Source organism: Nerophis lumbriciformis, linkage group LG24, assembly GCF_033978685.3.
Source record: "Nerophis lumbriciformis linkage group LG24, RoL_Nlum_v2.1, whole genome shotgun sequence".
NCBI classification, from domain to species: Eukaryota; Metazoa; Chordata; class Actinopteri; order Syngnathiformes; family Syngnathidae; genus Nerophis; species Nerophis lumbriciformis.
In genome coordinates, this window is record NC_084571.2 from 26,955,276 (window position 1) to 26,977,161 (window position 21,886).

A 21,886-nucleotide genomic window follows, 5' to 3' on the forward strand; every position below is an offset into this window, starting at 1 on the left:
CTGTGGTTTATTGGTTATATAGTGCTCAATACCGGGGTAGAGCGGAATATACGTTAGGTCTGGAAAAAACACAGAGGCTATATCATCCCTACAAGCCTGTTTCGCAGGTTTCCCTGCTCGTCAGGGGATTTTATAAAAGGGAGACCTGCGAAACAGGCTTGTAGGGATGATATAGCCTCTGTGCTTTTTCCTAACCTAACGTATATATATATGTATATACAAACACATATACATATATATATATATATATATATATATATATTAGGGCTGCAACTAACGATTAATTTGATAATCGATTAATCTGTCGATTATTACTTCGATTAATCGATTAATAATCTGATAAAAGAGACAAACTACATTTCTATCCTTTCCAGTATTTTATTGGAAAAAAAATAGCATACTGGCACCATACTTATTTTGATTATTGTTTCTCAGTTGTTTGTACGTGTTGCAGTTTATAAATAATGGTTTATAAAAACAATAAATAAATAAATAAAAATTGCCTCTGCGCATGCGCATAGCATAGATCCAACGAATCGATGACTAAATTAATCGCCAACTATTTTTATAATCGATTTAATCGATTAGTTGTTGCAGCCCTTATATATATATATATGTATATATATATACTGTATATATATATACCGGTATATATATATATATATATATATATAGTCAAAGTTTCTGTGGTTTATCCGTTATACAGTGCTCAATACCGGGGTAGGCTTGTAGGGATGAAATATCCTGTGTTTTTTCCTGACCTAACGTGTGTGTGTATGTATATATGTATATGTATATATATATATATATATATATATATATATACATATATATATATATATGTATATACTGTATATATATATATACATACAGTATATATATATATATATGATACATAGATTTTGAGATTATATCTACTTAACATAAATTTTTTGGTCAATATTGCATTGTGTATATAGGTATGTGTATACAGTATATATGATAAGCATAGGTAAGCGCGCCATTTTTTAATAATGATATAATGAGTATGATATGCTGTATAATTAGGACGACTATGATTCTCTGTATATCTATGAATAAGCGTACAGAGATGGGAGTGTTATTTTTTTCCCTACTTCTTTTTTTAATGTATATATGTATATGTATATGTATATGTATATATATATATATATATATATATATATATAATATGTACTGTAACTATTTATTTAAAAAAGGGCAAAGACAAGCTATTGTATAATTTAGTGAAATGACTGCGATAAAGTAGTGATTTATATATGTATGTATATAGGTTAGGTCAGGAAAAAAATACAGAGGCTATTTCATCCCTCCAAGCCTGTTTCGCAGGTTTCCCTGCTCTTCAGGTGACTTTTGGATTATGTATATATATATATACATATATATATATATGTACATATATATATATATATATACACATATATATATGTACATATATATATATATGTATGTACACACACATATATATATATATGTACATATATATATATACATATATATATGTACACATATATATATATATATATATATGTACACATATATATATATATATATATATATATATATATATATATATATATAGTACACTACGTATATATAGAGAGAGATAAGATGTTCCCAAAAGTCTGCTATTTTTAGTACCGAGTACCATATTAGTTTGACCTTTGATCCCAGCTAAGTCGGCCATATTGGGGTCATATCAACATTGTCAAACATCTTTAAAGCTCACTTGTTTAAAAGAGAAATATGAAAATGTGTTCTCGTAAGGGCGAGAGAGTACATACTTTCACCCTTGACCTCTTCCACTTCAGCCACCTCGGTCGGCCATCTTGGATCAGATGACATTTTTATCGACCGATTAAACACACAAGCCGTAAATATTGACAATATACAAACAATTTAAGGCACCTTAAGTATATTGCAATTTTTCTAAATATTCTAAAGTTGAGCATATAATGTCTTTATTCAAACAAAAATGTCATCGAAAGTAAATTAAGAGACAATGCAAGTAGATTTTAAAAACTAGAGTATATATAAAACAACTTAAATTCCTCCAATAAAGACAATAATTCAAGGGCTTTTGCAATGTTTTTCCTATTTTCCAAGTTTGTATAAATTAATTGAAATCAATAATCAAATGGGAGGATTTGGATTTCACTTTCATAAATCGGACTTTTATGTATGAACAATGTATCTTGCAGCATAATAATATTAATAATCACTTTTAGATTGCTATCTTTAATTATTATCCCGAAATGAATCTGTTCTAAGACTCTTGAACGCATCATAATAATCCCCTCAACTCCCCCCAAAATGGATTAACTCGCTGGAATAAAAAAGGCAATATAACATACATCCATCAACGTGGATGCATATGAAAAAGTGCAATATATTTATCTGTACAGTAACCTATTTATTTATTTATATATGTACCTTATTGCTTTTTTATCCTGCACTACTGTGAGCTAATGCAATTAAATGTTGTTCTTATCTGTGCTGTAAAGTTCACATTTGAATGACAATAAAAAGGAAGTCTAAGTCTAATCTCTATACCTTTGTCTTTCAGCCAATCTCTGATCTCCTCCCAAAATAAATGTACAGTATCACATTCCAAAAATAAATGATTTACATATCCTACAGAATTACATATCAGATGTCAGCTATAAGGTTGAATTTTTGCATATTTGGTATATTCCATTAATATTGTATTTATTTAACTTTAAGAATAATTGGATATAGCGTCCTTATTTTCCTCATTCCTACTTTTGTAAAGTCTTTTAGCATGTAGAATAGTGTTTTGAAGGGACAGCGGTGACATCATATATAATTGACATTTAACCTCAACTATGTCCACCATCTTGGCTCAAAGTGGTCATCGCCTTCTTTTGTTTACATTTTTTGTTTACTTCTTTTTCAGGCATTTGATTGACATTAAGGACACAAAAAGCAGACAAATGTTGATGTAGACGCTGCTGGTTATGTATTTTACTTGTTAATGTAAAAAAAAAAAAGCCAACCAAATGGTAAATTGTTGTGTTTTATTGTTATGAGAATGCTGCGAGGCTCCTGGTGCTCACGTGTTGTAAAACAAGTGAAGCCCAAAATGTGTGTGTAAAATATGATGATTGAAATGGATGTTCAGGTGATATCAGCCGCTGGGGGGGACGGTGTAATAATATAATGCTTCATAAATGTTCCACTTGAGGTTTTCTCATCATCTTGCATTAACCTTTGCAGTCACCGCGCGTTCACGTGCGGAACATGAACATCGTTTTTCTCTGCGTCAACGTCTCTGACCTTGTCTGATGGCCTCTTATTCCCAGCAGGCCTTTAAAATGGCGTAATAATGCCATCATTCATGTTGTTTTTTGGACAATAAAAATAACTATCATAATATTCAACCATCCAGAATCAACATTATCATTTTTGGACCCTTCAATGTTGGTCGCTATGGCGATATTTCTGGGTGTACTTGAAAGTAGCTTGCGGAGTTTTAAAATTCCGAGGTGTACTTGAAGTGACCTAGCTACCACAACAAAGGCTTGGACGCATATCTAATGCGGGAGCGCTCTCTTGTGGACAAACTACGCAACAACAACATTAGAGTGAACTAATTGGAATACATGCGATGAAGAGGGATATAGCCATACTTGCCAACCTTGAGACCTCTGAATTCGGGAGGTGGGTGGGTGGGTGCGTGGTCGGGGGTGGGGCGGGGCGTGGTTAAGAGGGGAGGATATATTGACAGCTATATACTGTGTGTATGTGTATATATTAGAGATGCGCGGATAGGCAATTATTTCATCCGCAACCGCATCAGAAAGTCGTCAACCATCCGCCATCCACCCGACCTAATATTTAATCAGAACCGCATCCGCCCGCACCCGCCCGTTGTTATATATCTAATATAGACGATGCAAGGCGAGGTTATAAAGCTTATAAAGGTTATAAAAGCTTAAAGTTATAAAAGTTAAAGGTTATAAAGCTTTTGCCTGTTAAAGAAAGGAGACTGATCCAATGCAGCACAACATTCGCGTGCCACGCTGTCACGGCCCAGACGCACACCAGTGCGCAATCATATGGGAGCCGCGCTGAGCGCACCTCCAAGCGCGTCTCGCTGCCGGCGACGGCCGGGTATGGGCCCGACGCTCCAGCGCCATCCATTTTCAGGGCTAGTTGATTCGGCAGGTGGGTTGTTACACACTCCTTAGCGGGTTACGACTTCCATGGCCACCGTCTAGCTGCTGTCTATATCAACCAGGGTGAGCCCCACCCCTTTCGTGAGCGCACTGCGCGCGTAGTGACCCCTGTTACGCGCCCCCGGCAACAGGGGTGGCGGGCAGGTAAGCTGCGCAGGCGGAGCGCGCGGAGTGACCCCTGTTACGAGCCCCCGGCCACGGGGGTGGCGGGCAGGTAGGCTGCTTACCTGCTGCGCGTGACGCCGGCCGCGGCGAAGGCGGACGAGGCGGGGTGTCGGTGCGGTGGGCGCGGTGGTGACCCTGGACGTGCGTCGGGCCCTTCTCGCGGATCGCCTCAGCTACGGCTCCCGGTGGGGCCCTCTCGGGGGAAGGGGCCTCGGTCCCGGACCCCGGCGAGGCGTCCCTTCTCCGCTCCGTAAAAATGTCCATCTCTTCTTTTTTTTTTCTTCTGTTGTGGCATATGCTGCAGGTGCCTGCTCGTTTTTCGTATGTGGGTAACAACATTTAACTATGTATATATATTTCCGAATTGGTTTAACTGCCACCCGCCTGAATCTATTTAAAATCTTTTTTTTTTTTATTTCAACCGCCCGACCCGACCCGCGGATAAAATCTAATTAGTCTGGGCTTCCCTGCTTAGGCTGCTGTCCCCGCGACCCGACCTCGGATAAGCGGAAGAAGATGGATGGATGCCCGATCCGCGGACTTCGCGGTTGTGCCCGCAAACCGCGCATCTCTAGTATATATATATATATATATATATATATATATATATATATATATATATATATATATATATATATATATATATATATATATATATATATATATATATATATACATATATATCTACATCCTGAAAATATGCAAACAAAACTGTGTTTAGATAATTGATACTTCAAACTTGCATAAATAAATCTTAAGGAATATAACATAACTTGGCTTCTGAGAGCTTCAAAATGTAATGAATAAAATGCTAAAGTTGTTGATAAACAAGCAATTATTTTAATAATTAAATATGGTCATTTTAAATGACCATATTTAGGCTTCACGGTGGCAGAGGGGTTAGTGCATCTGCCTCACAATACGAAGGTCCTGAGTAGTCTTGGGTTCAATCCCGGGCTCGGGATCTTTCTGTGTGGAGTTTGCATGTTCTCCCCGTGACTGCGTGGGTTCCCTCCGGGTACTCCGGCTTCCTCCCACCTCCAAAGACATGCACCTGGGGATAAGTTGATTGGCAACACTAAATTGGCCCTAGTGTGTGGATGTGAGTGTGAATGTTGTCTGTCTATCTGTGTTGGCCCTGCGATGAGGTGGCGACTTGTCCAGGGTGTACCCCGCCTTCTGCCCGATTGTAGCTGAGATAGGCTCCAGCGCCCCCCGCGACCCCAAAGGGAATAAGCGGTAGAAAATGGATGGATGGATGGATGGATTTTAAATGAATTGTTATGATCATTTAAAATTAATTATTTCAAATATGTTTATTTTAATGTATAATTCTATGGCTGGATGTAATAAGGAGTCAGAAAAAAATACAAATAAAAATACAATTAATTTTGATGTTTTTAGCAAAATATAGTAAAAATGTATTTAGTTTTTTTTTTTTTTTTAATAAATATATGTATTTTTAGGTAAGATAAACATAATAATACAATTGATCTCTAGTCTGGATGATTTAGTTCTTGTCACCCTGTTGTCCTCCGTCGGGAAAAAAGGCTGTCCTCACTCAGGTCCGCATGGAACTGGAGGGGGCGTGGCTTCCAGTTCCGGCTGAAAATCGGGAGATTTTCGGGAGAATATTTGTCCCGGGAGGTTTTCGGGAGAGGCGCTGAATTTCGGGAGTCTCCCGGAAAATTCGGGAGGGTTGGCAAGTATGGATATAGCTGGGGTAGGCTCCAGCACCCCCCGCAACCCCGAGAGGGACAAGCGGTAGAAAATTCTCTACTGCTCGCTAGTGTTACCATATCTGAGTTATTGTGTAGAAATATGGGGAAATAACTACAAATGTGCGCTACATTCGTTAATTGTGTTACAAAAAAGATCAGTTAGAATAATACATAATGTTGGATATAGAGAACATACAAACCCTTTATTTATTGAGTCAAAAATAATAAAGTTTGGTGATTTGGTAAAATTGCAAACAGCTAAAATGATGTACAAAGCAAACTATAACCTGCTACCAAAGAATGTACAACAATTCTTCTCAACTAAAGAGGAGAAATATAACCTTAGAGGAAAAAATAATTTAAAACATTTATATGCACGTACAACACTTAGAACCTTTAGCATATCAGTATGTGGAATTAAATGATGGAATGGATTAAGTAAAGAAGTTAAACATTGTACTGAGATGATCCAGTTTAAGAGGTTGTTCAAATGAATAGTGCTTACAAAGTACAAAGAAGAAGAATTATGAGAAATACTTTCAACCTTATTGAAAGTAAGATATTCTTCATCTCAGTATGTTAATAATGACTGAATTAATGACATATTACAAAACTGTTGTGTACACTAATTCACAGATGTTATTTTATTATATAAAAAGGTCAGTAAATGAATGTATATATTTGTAAACGCTCTGAAGTGGGAAAGGGGTAGGATTAAATAAGCTTTGCTTCTTCCTACTCCTTTTCGGACATGATGAAAAGTGAAATGATATGAAATTGTGATGTATTATACTGTAAGTGTGTTCATGTTCGAAATAAACTAAAAAAAGAAAGAAAAAAGATGGATAATTGGAATACAGCAATGAACTGTATCAATATATAATAATTGTATTTATTTTTTTAGCTATGATTGATATGAATAGAAATAATTATTTTAATTACATATAAATACAATTTATATTTAAAGACAAAGCTTTGTGATTTTAGTTATTAGTATAAACATTTCTGTTTTTTTCTCTGAATATTGTGCTTTTTTCATAATGGTTTTACTTTTTAAATAATTAATAATAAATACATATTTTATTTATTTATATATATGTACACATAAATACATACATATACACACATATATGCACGTATGTATGTATATACATATATGTCTATAACACATTAATGTGTTTAAATACAGATGTTTGGGAATGTAGTTTCTCAAAAATAATATAATAATCGTACTATTATGCTAGTGTTGTGTACATATGAATACAATATAAAGAGGATTAGGCACATGTATTTTATTCTTTTTACCGTACATGCCAACAAATACTGGTTGAGCAGTCGTAAAACGATATTAAGACATAAATTCAATTTGACAGATTATATTTTTAAGACAATATCAACAAAATCACACTTTTCTAAGGAAATTAAAAAAAACAGGAGGTGCTTATATTTGGTGCCATTCAGCAATATTCTCAGAATAAGGCTTGTTGTGAATCCAATATTTGAAAGGTTTAACAGCCAATGCCTGTACAAAGCAGTAGCAGCAGTGTAACACATCTCCATGCCTATTGTTGGCACATCTACAGGTGTACATAGTTTGCCTGTATCATATACATACATCTTGAAATACATGCAAATACAGCCGCGGTAGTTTAATCTGCGGGATCAGAATGTCATTGTTTATGTGGAAAGTCAGACAATGAGATGCTGACATGATCCCAACTGTGCTCGCATACCTCGGTGTGAATTGCAACGCAAAGAAGCTGTGCATAAATCAAACATGATACTGTACATACGAACGTGTCCGCCTGTTCAGCCGTCTGTCGGCCCGCTGCCCTTGTTCTTGTTCCTGCTGAGGGGGAAGGTGGACTTGCTCTGCGGCTGTGTCATTTTGCTGGCCAGGTACACAAAAGGCTCGATGAGCGTGCGGCGGTCCGCCACCGACAGCTCCCACAGGCGCACCTTCTCGTTCTTGGCCCAGTTCTGCGCCATGATGGCGTCCACCCTCCTCTCGTCCTGCTTGTCCAGCTTGTTGCCTAGCACCACGATGGTCACCTGGGTGTGGCGTCAAAGGGAAAAGATCAATACTTTGGAATGTAAACAAAAAGTGAGGAAAAGGCGCATGGTTTTGTTTTGTCGTCATCCCCCTCACCTCCTTCTTGTCCCTGTGCCGATCGATGTCCTTCTTGAGGGCCTCCATGCGCTTGAAGGACTCCTTGCTGTCGATGCTGTAGACCAGCACAAAGCCGTCGGCGAAGCTGTAGTAGTGGCGAGGGAACTCCACGCCGTCCCGGAGGCCACGGGTGTCGTAGAAGCGCACCTGCTCCCTGGTGCCTCGGTCGGTCTCAATGGAGCCGATGTAAATGTCCTCCAGGGTCTCCATGGGCTCTGAACCTGAAAGCAAAGTCAGGATAGGCAGTATCATAACTAGAGCTGGGACGATAAAACAATATCAATATAGACTTAGACTTACACTTCCTTTTTATTGTCATTCAAATTTGAACTTTACAGCACAGATAAGAACGAAATTTCGCTACATAAGCTCATGGTAGTGCAGGATAAAAAAAGCAATAAGGTGCATATATAAATAATAAATATATATATCAAATAAATAAATATATATAAATATATATAAATAAATAGATTACTCTACAGATGAATGTATTGCACTTTTTCACATGCGTCCACGTTTATGGATGTATGTTATATTGTCTTTTTTATTCCAGCGAGTTAATCCATTTTGGGGGGAGTTGAGGGGATCATTTAATTTAATTATGATGCGTTCAATATATATCACGATAGACCATACTTGCCAACCTTGAGACCTCCGATTTCGGGAAGTGGGGGTGGGGGGCGTGGTTGGGGGCGTGGTTAAGAGGGGAGGAGTATATTGACAGCTAGAATTCACCAAGTCAAGCATTCCATACACACACACACACACATATATATCTATATATATATATATATATATATATATATATATATATATATATCCATCCATCCATTTTCTACCGCTTATTCCCTTTGGGGTCGCTGGAGCCTATCTCAGCTACAATCGGGCGGAAGGCGGGGTACACCCTGGACAAGTCGCCACCTCATCGCAGGGCCAACACAGATAGACAGACAACATTCACACTCACATCCACACACTAGGGCCAATTTAGTGTTGCCAATCAACTTATCCCCAGGTGCATGTCTTTGGAAGTGGGAGGAAGCCGGAGTACCCGGAGGGAACCCACGCAGTCATGGGGAGGACATGCAAACTCCACACAGAAGGATCCCGAGCCCGGGATTGAACCCAAGACTACTCAGGACCTTCGTATTGTGAGGCAGATGCACTAACCCCTCTGCCACCGTGAAGCCCTTATATATATATATATATATATATATATATATATATATATATATATATATATATATATATATATACACATATCCTGAAAATATGCAAACAAAACTGTGTTTAGATAATTGATACTTCAAACTTGCATAAATAAATCTTAATGAATATAACATAACTTGGCTTCTGAGAGCTTCAAAATGTAATGAATAAAATGATAAAGTTGTTGATAAACAAGCAATTATTTTAATAATTAGATATGGTCATTTTAAATGAATTACTATGATCATTTAAAATTAATTATTTCAAACATGTTTATTTAAATGTATAATTCTATGGCTGGATGTAATAAGGAGTCAGAAAAAAAAATTGATGTTTTTAGCAAAATACAGTAAAAATGTTTTTTTTTTTTTTTTTTTAATTAACAAATATATTTATTTGTAGGTAAGATAAACATAATAATACAATTTATCTCTAGTCTGGATGATTTAGTTCTTGTCACCCTGTTGTCCTCCCGTCATGAAAAAAGGCTGTCCTCACTCAGGTCTGCATGGAGCTGGAGGCCCCCTCCAGCTCCGGCTGAAAACCGGGAGATTTTCGGGAGAATATTTGTCCCGGGAGGTTTTCGGGAGAGGCGCTGAATTTCGGGAGTCTCACGGAAAATTCGGGAGGGTTGGCAAGTATGCGATAGACACATACTTATTATTAAATGCGTTCCATAAAACGTTTTGTATACCGTATTTTTCGGAGTGTAAGTCGCTCCGGAGTATAAGTCGCACCGGCCGAAAATGCATAATAAAGAAGGGAAAAAACATTTATAAGTCGCACTGGAGTATAAGTCGCATTTTGGGGGGAAATGTAATTGATAAAAGCCAACACCAAGAATAGACATTTGAAAGGCAATTTAAAATAAATAAAGAATAGTGAACAGGCTGAATAAGTGTACGTTATATGAGGCATAAATAACCAACTGAGAACATGCCTGGTATGTTAACGTAACATATTATGGTAAGAGTCATTCAAATAACTATAACATATAGAACATGCTATACGTTTACCAAACAATCTGTCACTCCTAATCGCTAAATCCCATGAAATCTTATACGTCTAGTCTCTTACGTGAATGAGCTAAATAATATTATTTCATATTTTACGCTAATGTGTTAATAATTTCACACATAAGTCGCTCCTGAGTATAAGTCGCACCCCGGACAAACTATGAAAAAAACTGCGACTTATAGTCCGGAAAATACGGTACACCTCACGGGATGATACAAAACAAATACAAAACCAGACAAAAAAATAAGCAAAATGCTGTCCATATGATCTTATTGTTCTGTCTTTATATATTTTTTTCAATCGGAATATATTTTTACAGTCTTTTATCTCATTGTAACGAGAATTCCATAGTTTAACCCCCACCACTGATATATACATTTGTTTTAAAGTTGTCCTTGAATACTGATGTTTGAAATGACCTTGTCTTCTATGCTCTTCATTCTCAAACATTTTTTTTGTAAATTTGCTGGTAATGTTTTACTTTTAGCCTTAAACATGACACGTAATGTCTGTAACTTTACTAGCTCCTGTAGTTTCAATAAACCAGAATTAATAAATAATGTTAGTGTTAGTTCAGAACGCGGCAGCACGACTTTTAACAGGGGCCAGGAGACCCGAGCATATAACCCCAATTCTTCAGAGTTTGCACTGGCTCCCTGTTCATTTTAGGATTGATTTTAAAACCTTGCTGTTTGAATTTAAAGCTTTACATGGACTGGCACCTCATATTTCGGACTTCATCCAAATTTACACTCCTACGCGCGCTCTGAGGTCCGAGAGCCAGCCCCAGCTCGTGGTGCCCAAGACCAGACTTAAATCCAGGGGAGACAGAGCTTTCTCTGTGGTCGGCCCTAAGCTCTGGAACACACTTTTATTCTTTGGCTTTTAACACTACGTGAGTTCTGTGGTCCTCTGTGTTTTGTTTTGTTTTTATAAATTTTGATTTCTATTTACTGTTTTAATTGGTTTTTCCCTTTAAAATAGATTTTAATCATATTTATTTTTATATTGGTTTTATTAGGGACCGAATGTCCCTTTGGGACAGAGGACCCTATTGTATTTCTAAGGTTTTATTTATTTCTTTATTATTATACCGCCACCTCTTTGAGCTGTAATTTGACCCCCTAACGTGCTTCAAAACTCACCAAATTTGACACACACATCAGGACTGGCGAAAATTGCGATCCAATCAAAAAAACAAACCCCAAAAGTCAAAATTGTGCTCTAGCGCCCCTTAGTAAGAAAACACAGACAAAACTGCCTGTAACTTCCAGTAGGAATGTCGTAGAGACATGAAACAAAAACCTCTATGTAGGTCTCACTTAGACCTAGATTTCATACACTGACATCCTTCAGCAAAAATCAACAGGAAGTTGGAAATTCCCCCTTCAAAACAAAAGTTTAGTAAAAACAGTCACCTTTGCCTCTTTAAGCTGTAATTTGACCCCCTTAACGTGCTTCAAAACTCACCAAATTTGACACACACATCAGGACTGGCGAAAATTGCGATCTAATCAAAAAAAACAAACCCAAAAACTCAAAATTGCGCTCTAGCGCCCCCTAGGAAGAAAACACAGACAAAACTGCCTGTAACTTACAGTAGGAATGTCGTAGAGACATGGAACAAAAACCTCTATGTAGGTCTCACTTAGACCTAGATTTCATACACTGACATCCTTCAGTAAAAATCAACAGGAAGTTGGAAATTCCCCCTTCAAAACAAAAGTTTAGTAAAAACAGTCACCTTTGCCTCTTTAAGCTGTAATTTGACCCCCTTAACGTGCTTCAAAACTCACCAAATTTGACACACACATCAGGACTGGCGAAAATTGCGATCTAATCAAAAAAAACAAACCCAAAAACTCAAAATTGCGCTCTAGCGCCCCCTAGGAAGAAAACACAGACAAAACTGCCTGTAACTTACAGTAGGAATGTCGTAGAGACATGGAACAAAAACCTCTATGTAGGTCTCACTTAGACCTAGATTTCATACACTGACATCCTTCAGTAAAAATCAACAGGAAGTTGGAAATTCCCCCTTCAAAACAAAAGTTTAGTAAAAACAGTCACCTTTGCCTCTTTAAGCTGTAATTTGACCCCCTTAACGTGCTTCAAAACTCACCAAATTTGACACACACATCAGGACTGGCGAAAATTGCGATCTAATCAAAAAAAACAAACCCAAAAACTCAAAATTGCGCTCTAGCGCCCCCTAGGTAGAAAACACAGACAAAACTGCCTGTAACTTACAGTAGGAATGTCGTAGAGACATGGAACAAAAACCTCTATGTAGGTCTCACTTAGACCTAGATTTCATACACTGACATCATTCAGCAAAAATCAACAGGAAGTTGGAAATTCCCCCTTCAAAACAAAAGTTTAGTAAAAACAGTCACCTTTGCCTCTTTAAGCTGTAATTTGACCCCCTTAACGTGCTTCAAAACTCACCAAATTTGACACACACATCAGGACTGGCGAAAATTGCGATCCAATCAAAAAAAAAAAACCCAAAAGTCAAAATTGTGCTCTAGCGCCCCTTAGTAAGAAAACACAGACAAAACTGCCTGTAACTTCCAGTAGGAATGTCGTAGAGACATGAAACAAAAACCTCTATGTAGGTCTCACTTAGACCTAGATTTCATACACTGACATCCTTCAGCAAAAATGAACAGGAAGTTGGCAATTTCCCCTTCAAAACAAAAGTTTAGTAAAAACAGTCACCTTTGCCTCTTTGAGCTGTAATTTGACCCCCTTAACATGCTTCAAAACTCACCAAATTGGACACACACATCAGGACTGGCGAAAATTGCGATCTAATCAAAAAAAACAAACCCCAAAAGTCAAAATTGCGCTCTTGCGCCCCCTAGGAAGAAAACAGTAGGAATGTCATAGAGACATGAAACAAAAACCTCTATGTAGGTCTCACTTAGACTTACATTTCATATATTGACAACCCCCAGCAAAAATCAACAGGAAGTTTGCAATTCCCCCTTCAAAATAAAAGTTGGGTCAAAGCAGTCATCTTTTTTTTAAAACATTTTCTCCTCTGAGCGCGTTTGTCGTGTCGGCTTCAAACTAGCACAGGAGAGAGATTGAACCCTTCTGATTAAAAGTTGATGAAAGAGTTTTAATTACTGCTCCGGTTTGGATTTTATGTGCCGTCAAAGTCGGTCCCGTCCATCGCTGCTTGCAGCTTTAATATTTATTTATTTTTTTGTTTTTATTCAGTCATTGGTGGAGCTAAGGATAATATTTGAACATTGTTTCTGTTCATAACTTTTATGGACAGAATTTCTAGGCACAGTCAAGGCGTTGAGGGGATCTGGTTTGGTGGCTGCAGGATTAGGTCTCTGCTTTTTGCAGATGATGTGGTCCTGATGGCTTCATCTGGCCAGGATCTTCAGCTCTCACTGGATCGGTTCGCAGCCGAGTGTGAAGCGACTGGGATGAGAATCAGCACCTCCAAGTCCGAGTCCATGGTTCTCGCCCGGAAAAGGGTGGAGTGCCATCTCCGGGTTGGGGAGGAGACCCTGCCCCAAGTGGAGGAGTTCAAGTACCTAGGAGTCTTGTTCACGAGTGAGGGAAAAGTGGATCGTGAGATCGACAGGCGGATCGGTGCGGCGTCTTCAGTAATGCGGATGCTGTATCGATCCGTTGTGGTGAAGAAGGAGCTGAGCCGGAAGGCAAAGCTCTCAATTTACCGGTCGATCTACGTGCCTATTCTCACTTATGGTCATGAGCTTTGGGTTATGACCGAAAGGACAAGATCACGGGTACAGGCGACCGAAATTAGTTTCCTCCGCCGGGTGACGGGGCTCTCCCTTAAAGATAGGGTGAGAAGCTCTGCCATCCGGGGGGAGCTCAAAGTAAAGCCGCTGCTCCTCCACATCGAGAGGAGCCAGATGAGGTGGTTCGGGCATCTGGTCAGGATGCCACCCGAACGCCTCCCTCAGGAGGTGTTTCGGGCACGTCCGAATGGTAGGAGGCCACGGGGAAGACCCAGGACACGTTGGGAAGACTATGTCTCCCGGCTGGCCTGGGAACGCCTCGGGATCCCCCGGGAGGAGCTGGACGAAGTGGCAGGGGAGAGGAAAGTCTGAGCTTCCCTGCTTAGGCTGCTGCCCCCGCGACCCGACCTCGGATAAGCGGAAGAAGATGGATGGATGGATGTTTTTAATATTGCTGTGCAGCACTTTGGAAACATTTTTGTTGTTTAAATGATAAATAAATAAATACAGTGGATTGGATTGGAATAGTGTGTTATAGATTGTGGTTTGGCAACGTTAAAAGTGACTAATCGGGTAATCGATCGAGGTGTATTGAGATGCTTACCTGCAACATGGTTGGCGTAGAGGAGTTGCTCCAGGACGGCGGTTTTACCGACTGCAGCCTGGCCGCACACCACCACTTTGCAGCTTTTGCCCATGACGACGCTTTTCTGTGCATCCACACGCAAAACGGACATGAATATATTGGTAAACAACTGAAAAGGCAGTGCTACGTCGGTTGTTTTGTGAGCTAACAGTGCACGATCACTGCTATTATTATTAGTGTTAGCAGGAAGTAAACAACAAACTAGCTTAGCATTAGCATTCGACAATCAAATGGCCCAATGTGAAAAATACAAAACATCAAGCCAGTTTTCTTTCTTCTAAAAACAAAAGTACGTGTTAGCAGAAGTCATACAAGCACATTATATTTTCACAAATATGTACAAATTCGTTTACTTGCCGTGTGCTGCCGCTTTCCTGCTCCCTCAGAATCCGGAAGTGGGCGTTGCGATGACGTCACATCGTCATACTCTTTCATTGGCCTCTGTATAATTTTATATGGAGCAAATACATCAGCTTTGTAGTTTGCGCCTCTAAATGGCTGTTTCTCGTCCCGCTCGCAATGCCTTCATTGTGTTGTTGCTCCTGTCGCTGCAGATATGCGCTGGAAGAATCTGATAACCGCGGTGGCGAAATACACACTCGGTGGCCACAACAATAGGTACACTTGCACATTGCGATTCATACAATTAGGTAAACAAAGCTATACGTATAACGAGGCGGTTATCTGTTGTACTAAACCGTCGATTTAATACATTATATTTGTGTAACCTATTTTTATGGGCTTGCCTCTTTATGATATTAAGTTCCTGTTATAAGCTGTTATACAGTATATGTCTTGAGCTCTTATTTTGAAGGCGCCAAGAGCGGAAGTGATGACACGTTGTAGTGGAGCGGAGGTTTTTGAAAGAAAATAAAGTGGTCCTCGTGTACAACTGGAGCCTCCGTGTTTGTTTTTGCACTTATTCTGTTATGGTGTTGAAACGAGAACGTTTCTTTTTGTAGGAGGGGAGGTATGTAACCTATTTTTATGTAAATCGCCAATATTGTATGAAACTATAAAATAACAAACACGGAGGCTCCAGTTTTACACGAGGACCACTTTATTTCCTTTCTTTTCTAAAACCTACGCTCCACTACAGAGGCAAGCCCATAAAAATAGGGTTACATTTAGGGATGTCCGATAATGGCTTTTTGCCGATATCCGATATTCTGATATTGTCCAACTCTTTAATTACCGATACCGATATCAACCGATACCGATCATAGACTTCCTTTTTATTGTCATTCAAATGTGAACTTTACAGCACAGATAAGAACGAAATTTCGTTACATAAGCTCATGGTAGTGCAGGATAAAAAAGCAATAAGGTGCATATATAAATAAATATATATATATAAATAATATATAAATATATATATATAAAATGAATATATATATATAAATAAATACATAGATTGCTGTACAGATAAATATATTGCACTTTTTCACATGCGTCCACGTTTATGGATGTATGTTATATTGTCTTTTTTCATTCCAGCGAGTTAATCCATTTTGGGGGCAGTTGAGGGGATAATTTAATTATGGTGCGTTCAAGAGTCTTACGGCTTGAGGGAAGAAGCTGTAGCAGAACCTGGAGGTTCTGCTTCGGAGGCTGCGGAACCTCTTTCTAGAGGTTATATCAACCGATATATAGAGTCGTGGAATTAACACATTATTATGCCTAATTTGGACAACCAGGTATGGTGAAGATAAGGTACTTTTTTTTTTAATTAATAAAATAAAATAAGATAAATAAATTAAAAACATTTTCTTGAATACAAAAGAAAGTAAAACAATATAAAAATATTTACATAGAAACTAGTAATTAATGAAAATGAGAAAAATTTACTGTTAAAGGTTAGTAACTTAGTACTATTAGTGGACCAGCAGCACGCACAATCATGTGTGCTTACAGACTGTATCCCTTGCAGACTGTATTGATATATATTGATATATAATGTAGGAACCAGAATATTAATAACAGAAAGAAACAACCCTTTTGTGTGAATGAGTGTAAATGAGGGAGGAAGGTTTTTTGGGTTGGTGCACTAATTGTAAGTGTATCTTGTGTTTTTTATGTTGATTTAATTAAAAAAAAGATACCGATAATAAAAAAAACGATACCAATAATTTCCGATATTACATTTTAACGCATTCATCGGCCGATAATCTCTAGTTACATTTGTAATGATAGTAACGTTCGAATAACAAAATCGAGGCGCAACACTGATATTAACATTCCTACCTCCTTTTGTTGTTTTGTGTAATAAAAAAACAACTCGGGTGTTTTCTTCATAGCGATATTAAAAAATATGACTTTAACCTGGGCGAGGGGACGACTTCCGGTTTATGGTGACGTCATGACTGCAGCATCTAGCCCCGCCCCCTCCACGGTCAAGGCAAAATGGCGAGCAAGCATTGCGATGCCGCGAACATGGACCCCGACATAGAGCTGCTCAGCGACGAGGAAGTGGAACGGTAGGATGCTCTGTCAGCGGTAGAGACAGAACCTGTCCGAATCATTCGAACTCGGTGTAAAACATGGACTATTGTTCTTTGTTCTGTGATGTTGTCACGTCGCTACCAACGCTAACTAGCGTGAGACGGCTGTGTGCTAATTTGCTAGCTTGACAACAATGTGGAAAATGTTGTTTAGTATGTTTCTGCTTTGGAAGGAAGCCTTGGGGCAGAAGTCCATTCTCGAAAGTTCGAATGGCATGCTTGCTAAAAAAAAAAAAGTCCTGGCAGTTGTCCAGTGCCAAAGCGTGGATGGTGTCATATGTTCCTGGCCACGTTAGGTTCCTTCTATGTTTAGCCAGCCTCTCCTACTAACACACTTCGCACATTTACTTTTGTAGGTTTCCAATTGCATGCCTTTTGTAACGCACGATGTCTCCTAAACATGCTTTATCATTTTGTATTTGTATTATGTATCTAAAACATTATTAGACACATGGTAAGTCATGCACTTGCTGCATGTCAACATGGGAATATATGGTATGTGCTTCCGGTCCGATGAACTGTATGACCTTATTTGTCAAAGCTGCAGTTCACCTTTGTAGCCACTAGGGGAAGCAACTGTAGTACTGTATACCAGTGTTTGTCAACCTTTTTTGAGCCAAGGCACATCAGAAATCACTTAAAAAAACGAAACTCAGTTGACAGTAAAAAGTCGTTGTCGCAATTGTTGGGGCAGCACGGTGGGAGAGGGGTTAGTGCGTCTGCCTCACAGTACGAAGGTCCTGAGTAGTCCTGGCTCGGGATATTTCTGCATGTCCTCCCCGTGACTGCGTGGGTTCCCTCCCACTTCCAAAAGACATGCACCTGGGGATAGGTTGATGGGCAACACTAAATTGGCCCTAGTGTGTGAATGTGAGTGTGAATGTTGTCCAGGGTGTACCCCACCTTCCGCCCAGGCTCCAGCGACCCCGGAGGGAATAAGCGGTAGAAAATGGATAGATGGATGGACTTTCAACCATAACCAAGCATGCATCAATATAGCTCTTGTCTCAAAGTAGGTGTACTGTCACCACCTGTCACATCACGCCGCTGTTTTCCTGTTTGCAGTGTTGTAGTTTTTGTCTTGCGCTCCTATTTTGGTGGCTTTTTCTCTTTTTTTGGTATTTTCCTGTAGCAGTTTCATTAAAGTTAAAGTACCAATGATTGTCACACACACTAGGTGTGGCGAAATTATTCTCTGCATTTGACCCATCACCCTTAATCACCACCTGGGAGGTGAGGGGAGCAGTGAGCAGCAGCGGTGGCCGCGCCCGGGAATAATTTTTGGTGCTTTAACCCCCAATTCCAACCCTTGATGCTGAGTGTCAAGCAGGGAGGTAATGGGTCCCATTTTTATAGTCTTTGGTATGACTCGGCCGGGGTTTGAACTCACGACCTACCGATCTCATGGCGGACACTCTAACCACAAGGCCACTGAGCATGTCTTCCTTTGAGCGATATTTCCCACATCTACTTTGTTTTAGCAATCAAGAATATTTCAGTTGTTTTTATCCTTCTTTGTGGAGACATTGTTGATTGTCATGTCATGTTTGGATGGACATTGTGGACGACGTTTTTGCTCCACAGTAAGTCTTTGCTGACGTCCAGCATTCTGTTTTTGTTTACTTTGTAGCCAGTGCAGTTTTAGTTTTGTTTTGCATAGCCTTCCCGAAGCTTCAATGCCTTTTCTTAGGGGCACTCACCTTTTGTTTATTTTTGGTTTAAGCATTAGACACCTTTTTACCTGCACGCTGCCTCTCGCTGTTTCCGACATCTACAAAGCAATTAGCTACCGGCTGCCACCTACTGATATGGAAGAGTATTACAGGGTTACCCTGCCAAGCTCTAGACAGCACCGACACTCAACAACAACACATAATTTGCAGACTATAATTACTGGTTTGCAAAAAATATTTTTAACCCAAATAGGTCAAATTAGATAATCTCCCACAGCACACCAGACTATATCTCACAGTGGTTGAAAAACACTGCTGTACCGTCCATCCTTCCATCCATTTTCTACCGCTTGTCCGTTTGGGGTCGCGGGGGTGCTGGAGCCTATCTCAGCTGCATTTGGGCAGAAGGCGGTGTACACTCTGGACAAGTCGCCCCCTCATCGCAGGGCCTAGACAAGACAACATTCACACTCACATTCACACACTAGGGCCAATTTAGTGTTGCCAATCAACCTATCCCCAGGTGCATGTCTTTGGAGGTGGGAGAAAGCCGGAGTACCCAGAGGGAAGTCTCACAGCCTCACTGATTTAACTACACATTATGCAAATAATGTCCTCAAGAGGGGGTCATGACAGGAAATAATGGGGGGTGGGGGGCTGGTCAAGGTTAGTTGTCTACAGTAGTGTTTTTCAACCTTTTTTAAGCCATGGCACATTTTTTTCATTGAAAAAACCCAGGGGGACACTATCCCATCCTCGTCGCCATTATTGTGTGCCAACCTTGTCACTTATCAGTTCACTTATTAGCAGTATACGCATAATAATACACCAAAAGATAGCTGATCGTCTTTTTCTGCCTTTTATTCCCGCTCTTACTTCTTCCACTTCCAGGTGTCCAACACACAACACGTCATCATATCCTGTGTCCCTCGCCCTGAAGTTCCCCTACAATGTCCTGTAACCCAAATAACCAATACATGACAGACACTACCAGCAGAAAATGTTAAAAACAAAACTCAATAGCATATATTGACAATGTAAAGTCGTTCTCGTCAAATACTTGACGCAATTGTTCGATATGACTTCCATACCATAACCATCATTAATTCTCTTGTGTCAAAGTCGGCTTATGAAGCAATTAGCTACCTGCTGCCACCTACTGGTACGGAAGAGTATTACATGGTTACTCTGCTGATCTCCAGACACTCAACAACGGCACATTATTTGCGGAAATATAATTATAGGTTCCATCCATCCATCCAAAAAATATTTTTCCGACCAATTACCGTATTTTCCGCACTATAAGGCGCACCGGATTATTAGCCGCACCTTCTATGAATTACATATTTCATAATTTTGTCCACCAATAAGCCGCCCCGGACTAAAAGCCGCGCCTACGCTGCGCTAAAGTGAATGTCAAAAAAACAGTCAGATAGTTCAGTCAAACTTTAATAATATATTGAAAACCAGCGTTCTAACAACTCTGTCCCAAAATGTACGCAAATGTGCAATCACAAACATAGTAAAATTCAAAATGGTGTAGAGCAATAAATAGCAACATAATGTTGCTCGAACGTTAATGTCACAACACACAAAATAAACATAGCGCTCACCTTCTGAAGTTATTCTTCATTCGTAAATCCTTCGAATTCTTCGTCTTCGGTGTCCGAATTGAAAAGTTGCGCAAGCGTGGGATCCAAAAATGGCCGGCTCCGCCTCGTCGAAGTCATCGAATTCAGTGTCACTGTTGTTGTGCAGCAGTTCTGTGAATCCTGCCTTCCGGAAAGCTCGGACCACAGTTGTGACCGAAACTATCTGCCCAGGCATTTACGATCCACTGGCAGATGTTGGCGTATGTCGACCGGCGCTATCTGCCCGTCTTAGTGAAGGTGTGTTCGCCTTCGGAGCTGTGTGAAAAAAGCCACCCGGCCTCTTCGCGTAAACTTCCCTTAACCACTCGCTCATCTTTTCTTCATCCATCCATCCCTTCGAGTTAGCTTTTATGATGACGCCGGCTGGAAAGGTCTCTTTTGGCAAGGTCTTCCTTTTGAATATCACCCTGGGTGGAAGTTAGCATGGCAAGCTAGAACCACAGTGAAGGATGACTTCTCATTCTCTGTGGTGCGAATATTCACCGTACGTGCTCCCGTTCCACAGTGCAGTTCACAGGAATATCAGTTGCTGTGAAATACGGTAGTAATCCGTGTGCGGATGGAGAGATTGCGTCTTTTTATGAACCGGATCCTTGTCCTTTGTAGGAGCCATTTTGTGGTCTTTACAGATGTAAACAGGAAATGAAACGTACGGTGATATCCGCGCGTTTTTTCTTCTTCTTCCGGGGGCGGGTGAAGCGCTTCCTGTTCTATGGGGGCGGGTGCTTTCCTTGGCGGTTGCTTGCGTAGAAGAAGAAGCGCTTCCTGTTCTACCGGGAAAAAAGATGGCGGCTGTTTACCGAAGTTGCGAGACCGAAACTTTATGAAAATGAATCGTAATAAAGCGCACCGGGTTATTAGGCGCACTGTCAGCTTTTGAGAAAAATTGTGGTTTTTAGGTGCGCCTTATAGTGCGGAAAATACGGTAGGTGAAATTGCATAATTTCCCACGGCACACCGAACAATATCTTACGGTACACTAGTGTGCCGCGGCACAGTGGTTGAAAAACACTGGTCTAAAGTGTGTCCCCTAGCTGTGGTGAGGCTGGTAGTCTAATCATGTAGAAATAGAAATGTCATGGTTAATATAAGATTAAAGATTAAAATATGTGTTTAGTTTGTATAATAAAGTGCAAAGTATATCCTCAGTTAAGGCTGGACGACATGGCCAAGAATTGTATTGCGAT

At 39.7% G+C, this 21,886-nt stretch overlaps 2 protein-coding genes across 4 annotated transcripts in view; one reads left to right on the plus strand and one right to left on the minus strand.

Moving 5' to 3' along the window:
- Positions 1-7,380: 7,380 nt before the first annotated feature.
- nkiras2 (NFKB inhibitor interacting Ras-like 2) lies at positions 7,381-15,309 on the minus strand. 2 transcript variants are annotated; one of them, XM_061981855.1, is made up of 4 exons: positions 15,231-15,309; positions 14,832-14,937; positions 8,253-8,494; positions 7,381-8,155 (listed from the first exon to the last, which is right to left on the minus strand). In XM_061981855.1, exons 1-4 carry the CDS (start codon positions 15,306-15,308, stop codon positions 7,913-7,915), a joined length of 669 nt encoding a protein of 222 aa, XP_061837839.1. In that variant the 5' UTR covers position 15,309; the 3' UTR covers positions 7,381-7,912. The 2 variants fall into 2 exon arrangements, with proteins under 2 accessions (XP_061837839.1, XP_061837840.1); XM_061981856.1 differs by having other exon boundaries at positions 15,227-15,274.
- Positions 15,310-17,201: 1,892 nt separating this feature from the next.
- Positions 17,202-21,886, plus strand: part of dnajc7 (DnaJ (Hsp40) homolog, subfamily C, member 7) — a 29,250-nt gene continuing 24,565 nt past the window's right edge. For both annotated transcript variants that reach the window (XM_061981853.1, XM_061981854.1), the window contains exon 1: positions 17,202-17,350. In XM_061981853.1, coding sequence (XP_061837837.1) covers positions 17,277-17,350 — 74 coding nt within the window. In that variant the 5' untranslated portion in view covers positions 17,202-17,276. The remainder of the gene's footprint in view (positions 17,351-21,886) is intronic.

Bases quoted from the DNA above. Each gene is read 5' to 3' on its own strand.
- nkiras2 (XM_061981855.1), bottom strand. From the start codon at position 15,308: ATGAAAGAGTATGACGATGTGACGTCATCGCAACGCCCACTTCCGGAT. The intron at 14,938-15,230 runs GCAAGTAAACGA...GTGGATGCACAG, and splicing joins CAGGAAAGCGGCAGCACACG to AAAAGCGTCGTCATGGGCAA. The intron at 8,156-8,252 runs GTGAGGGGGATG...CGCCACACCCAG, and splicing joins GGCACAGGGACAAGAAGGAG to GTGACCATCGTGGTGCTAGG.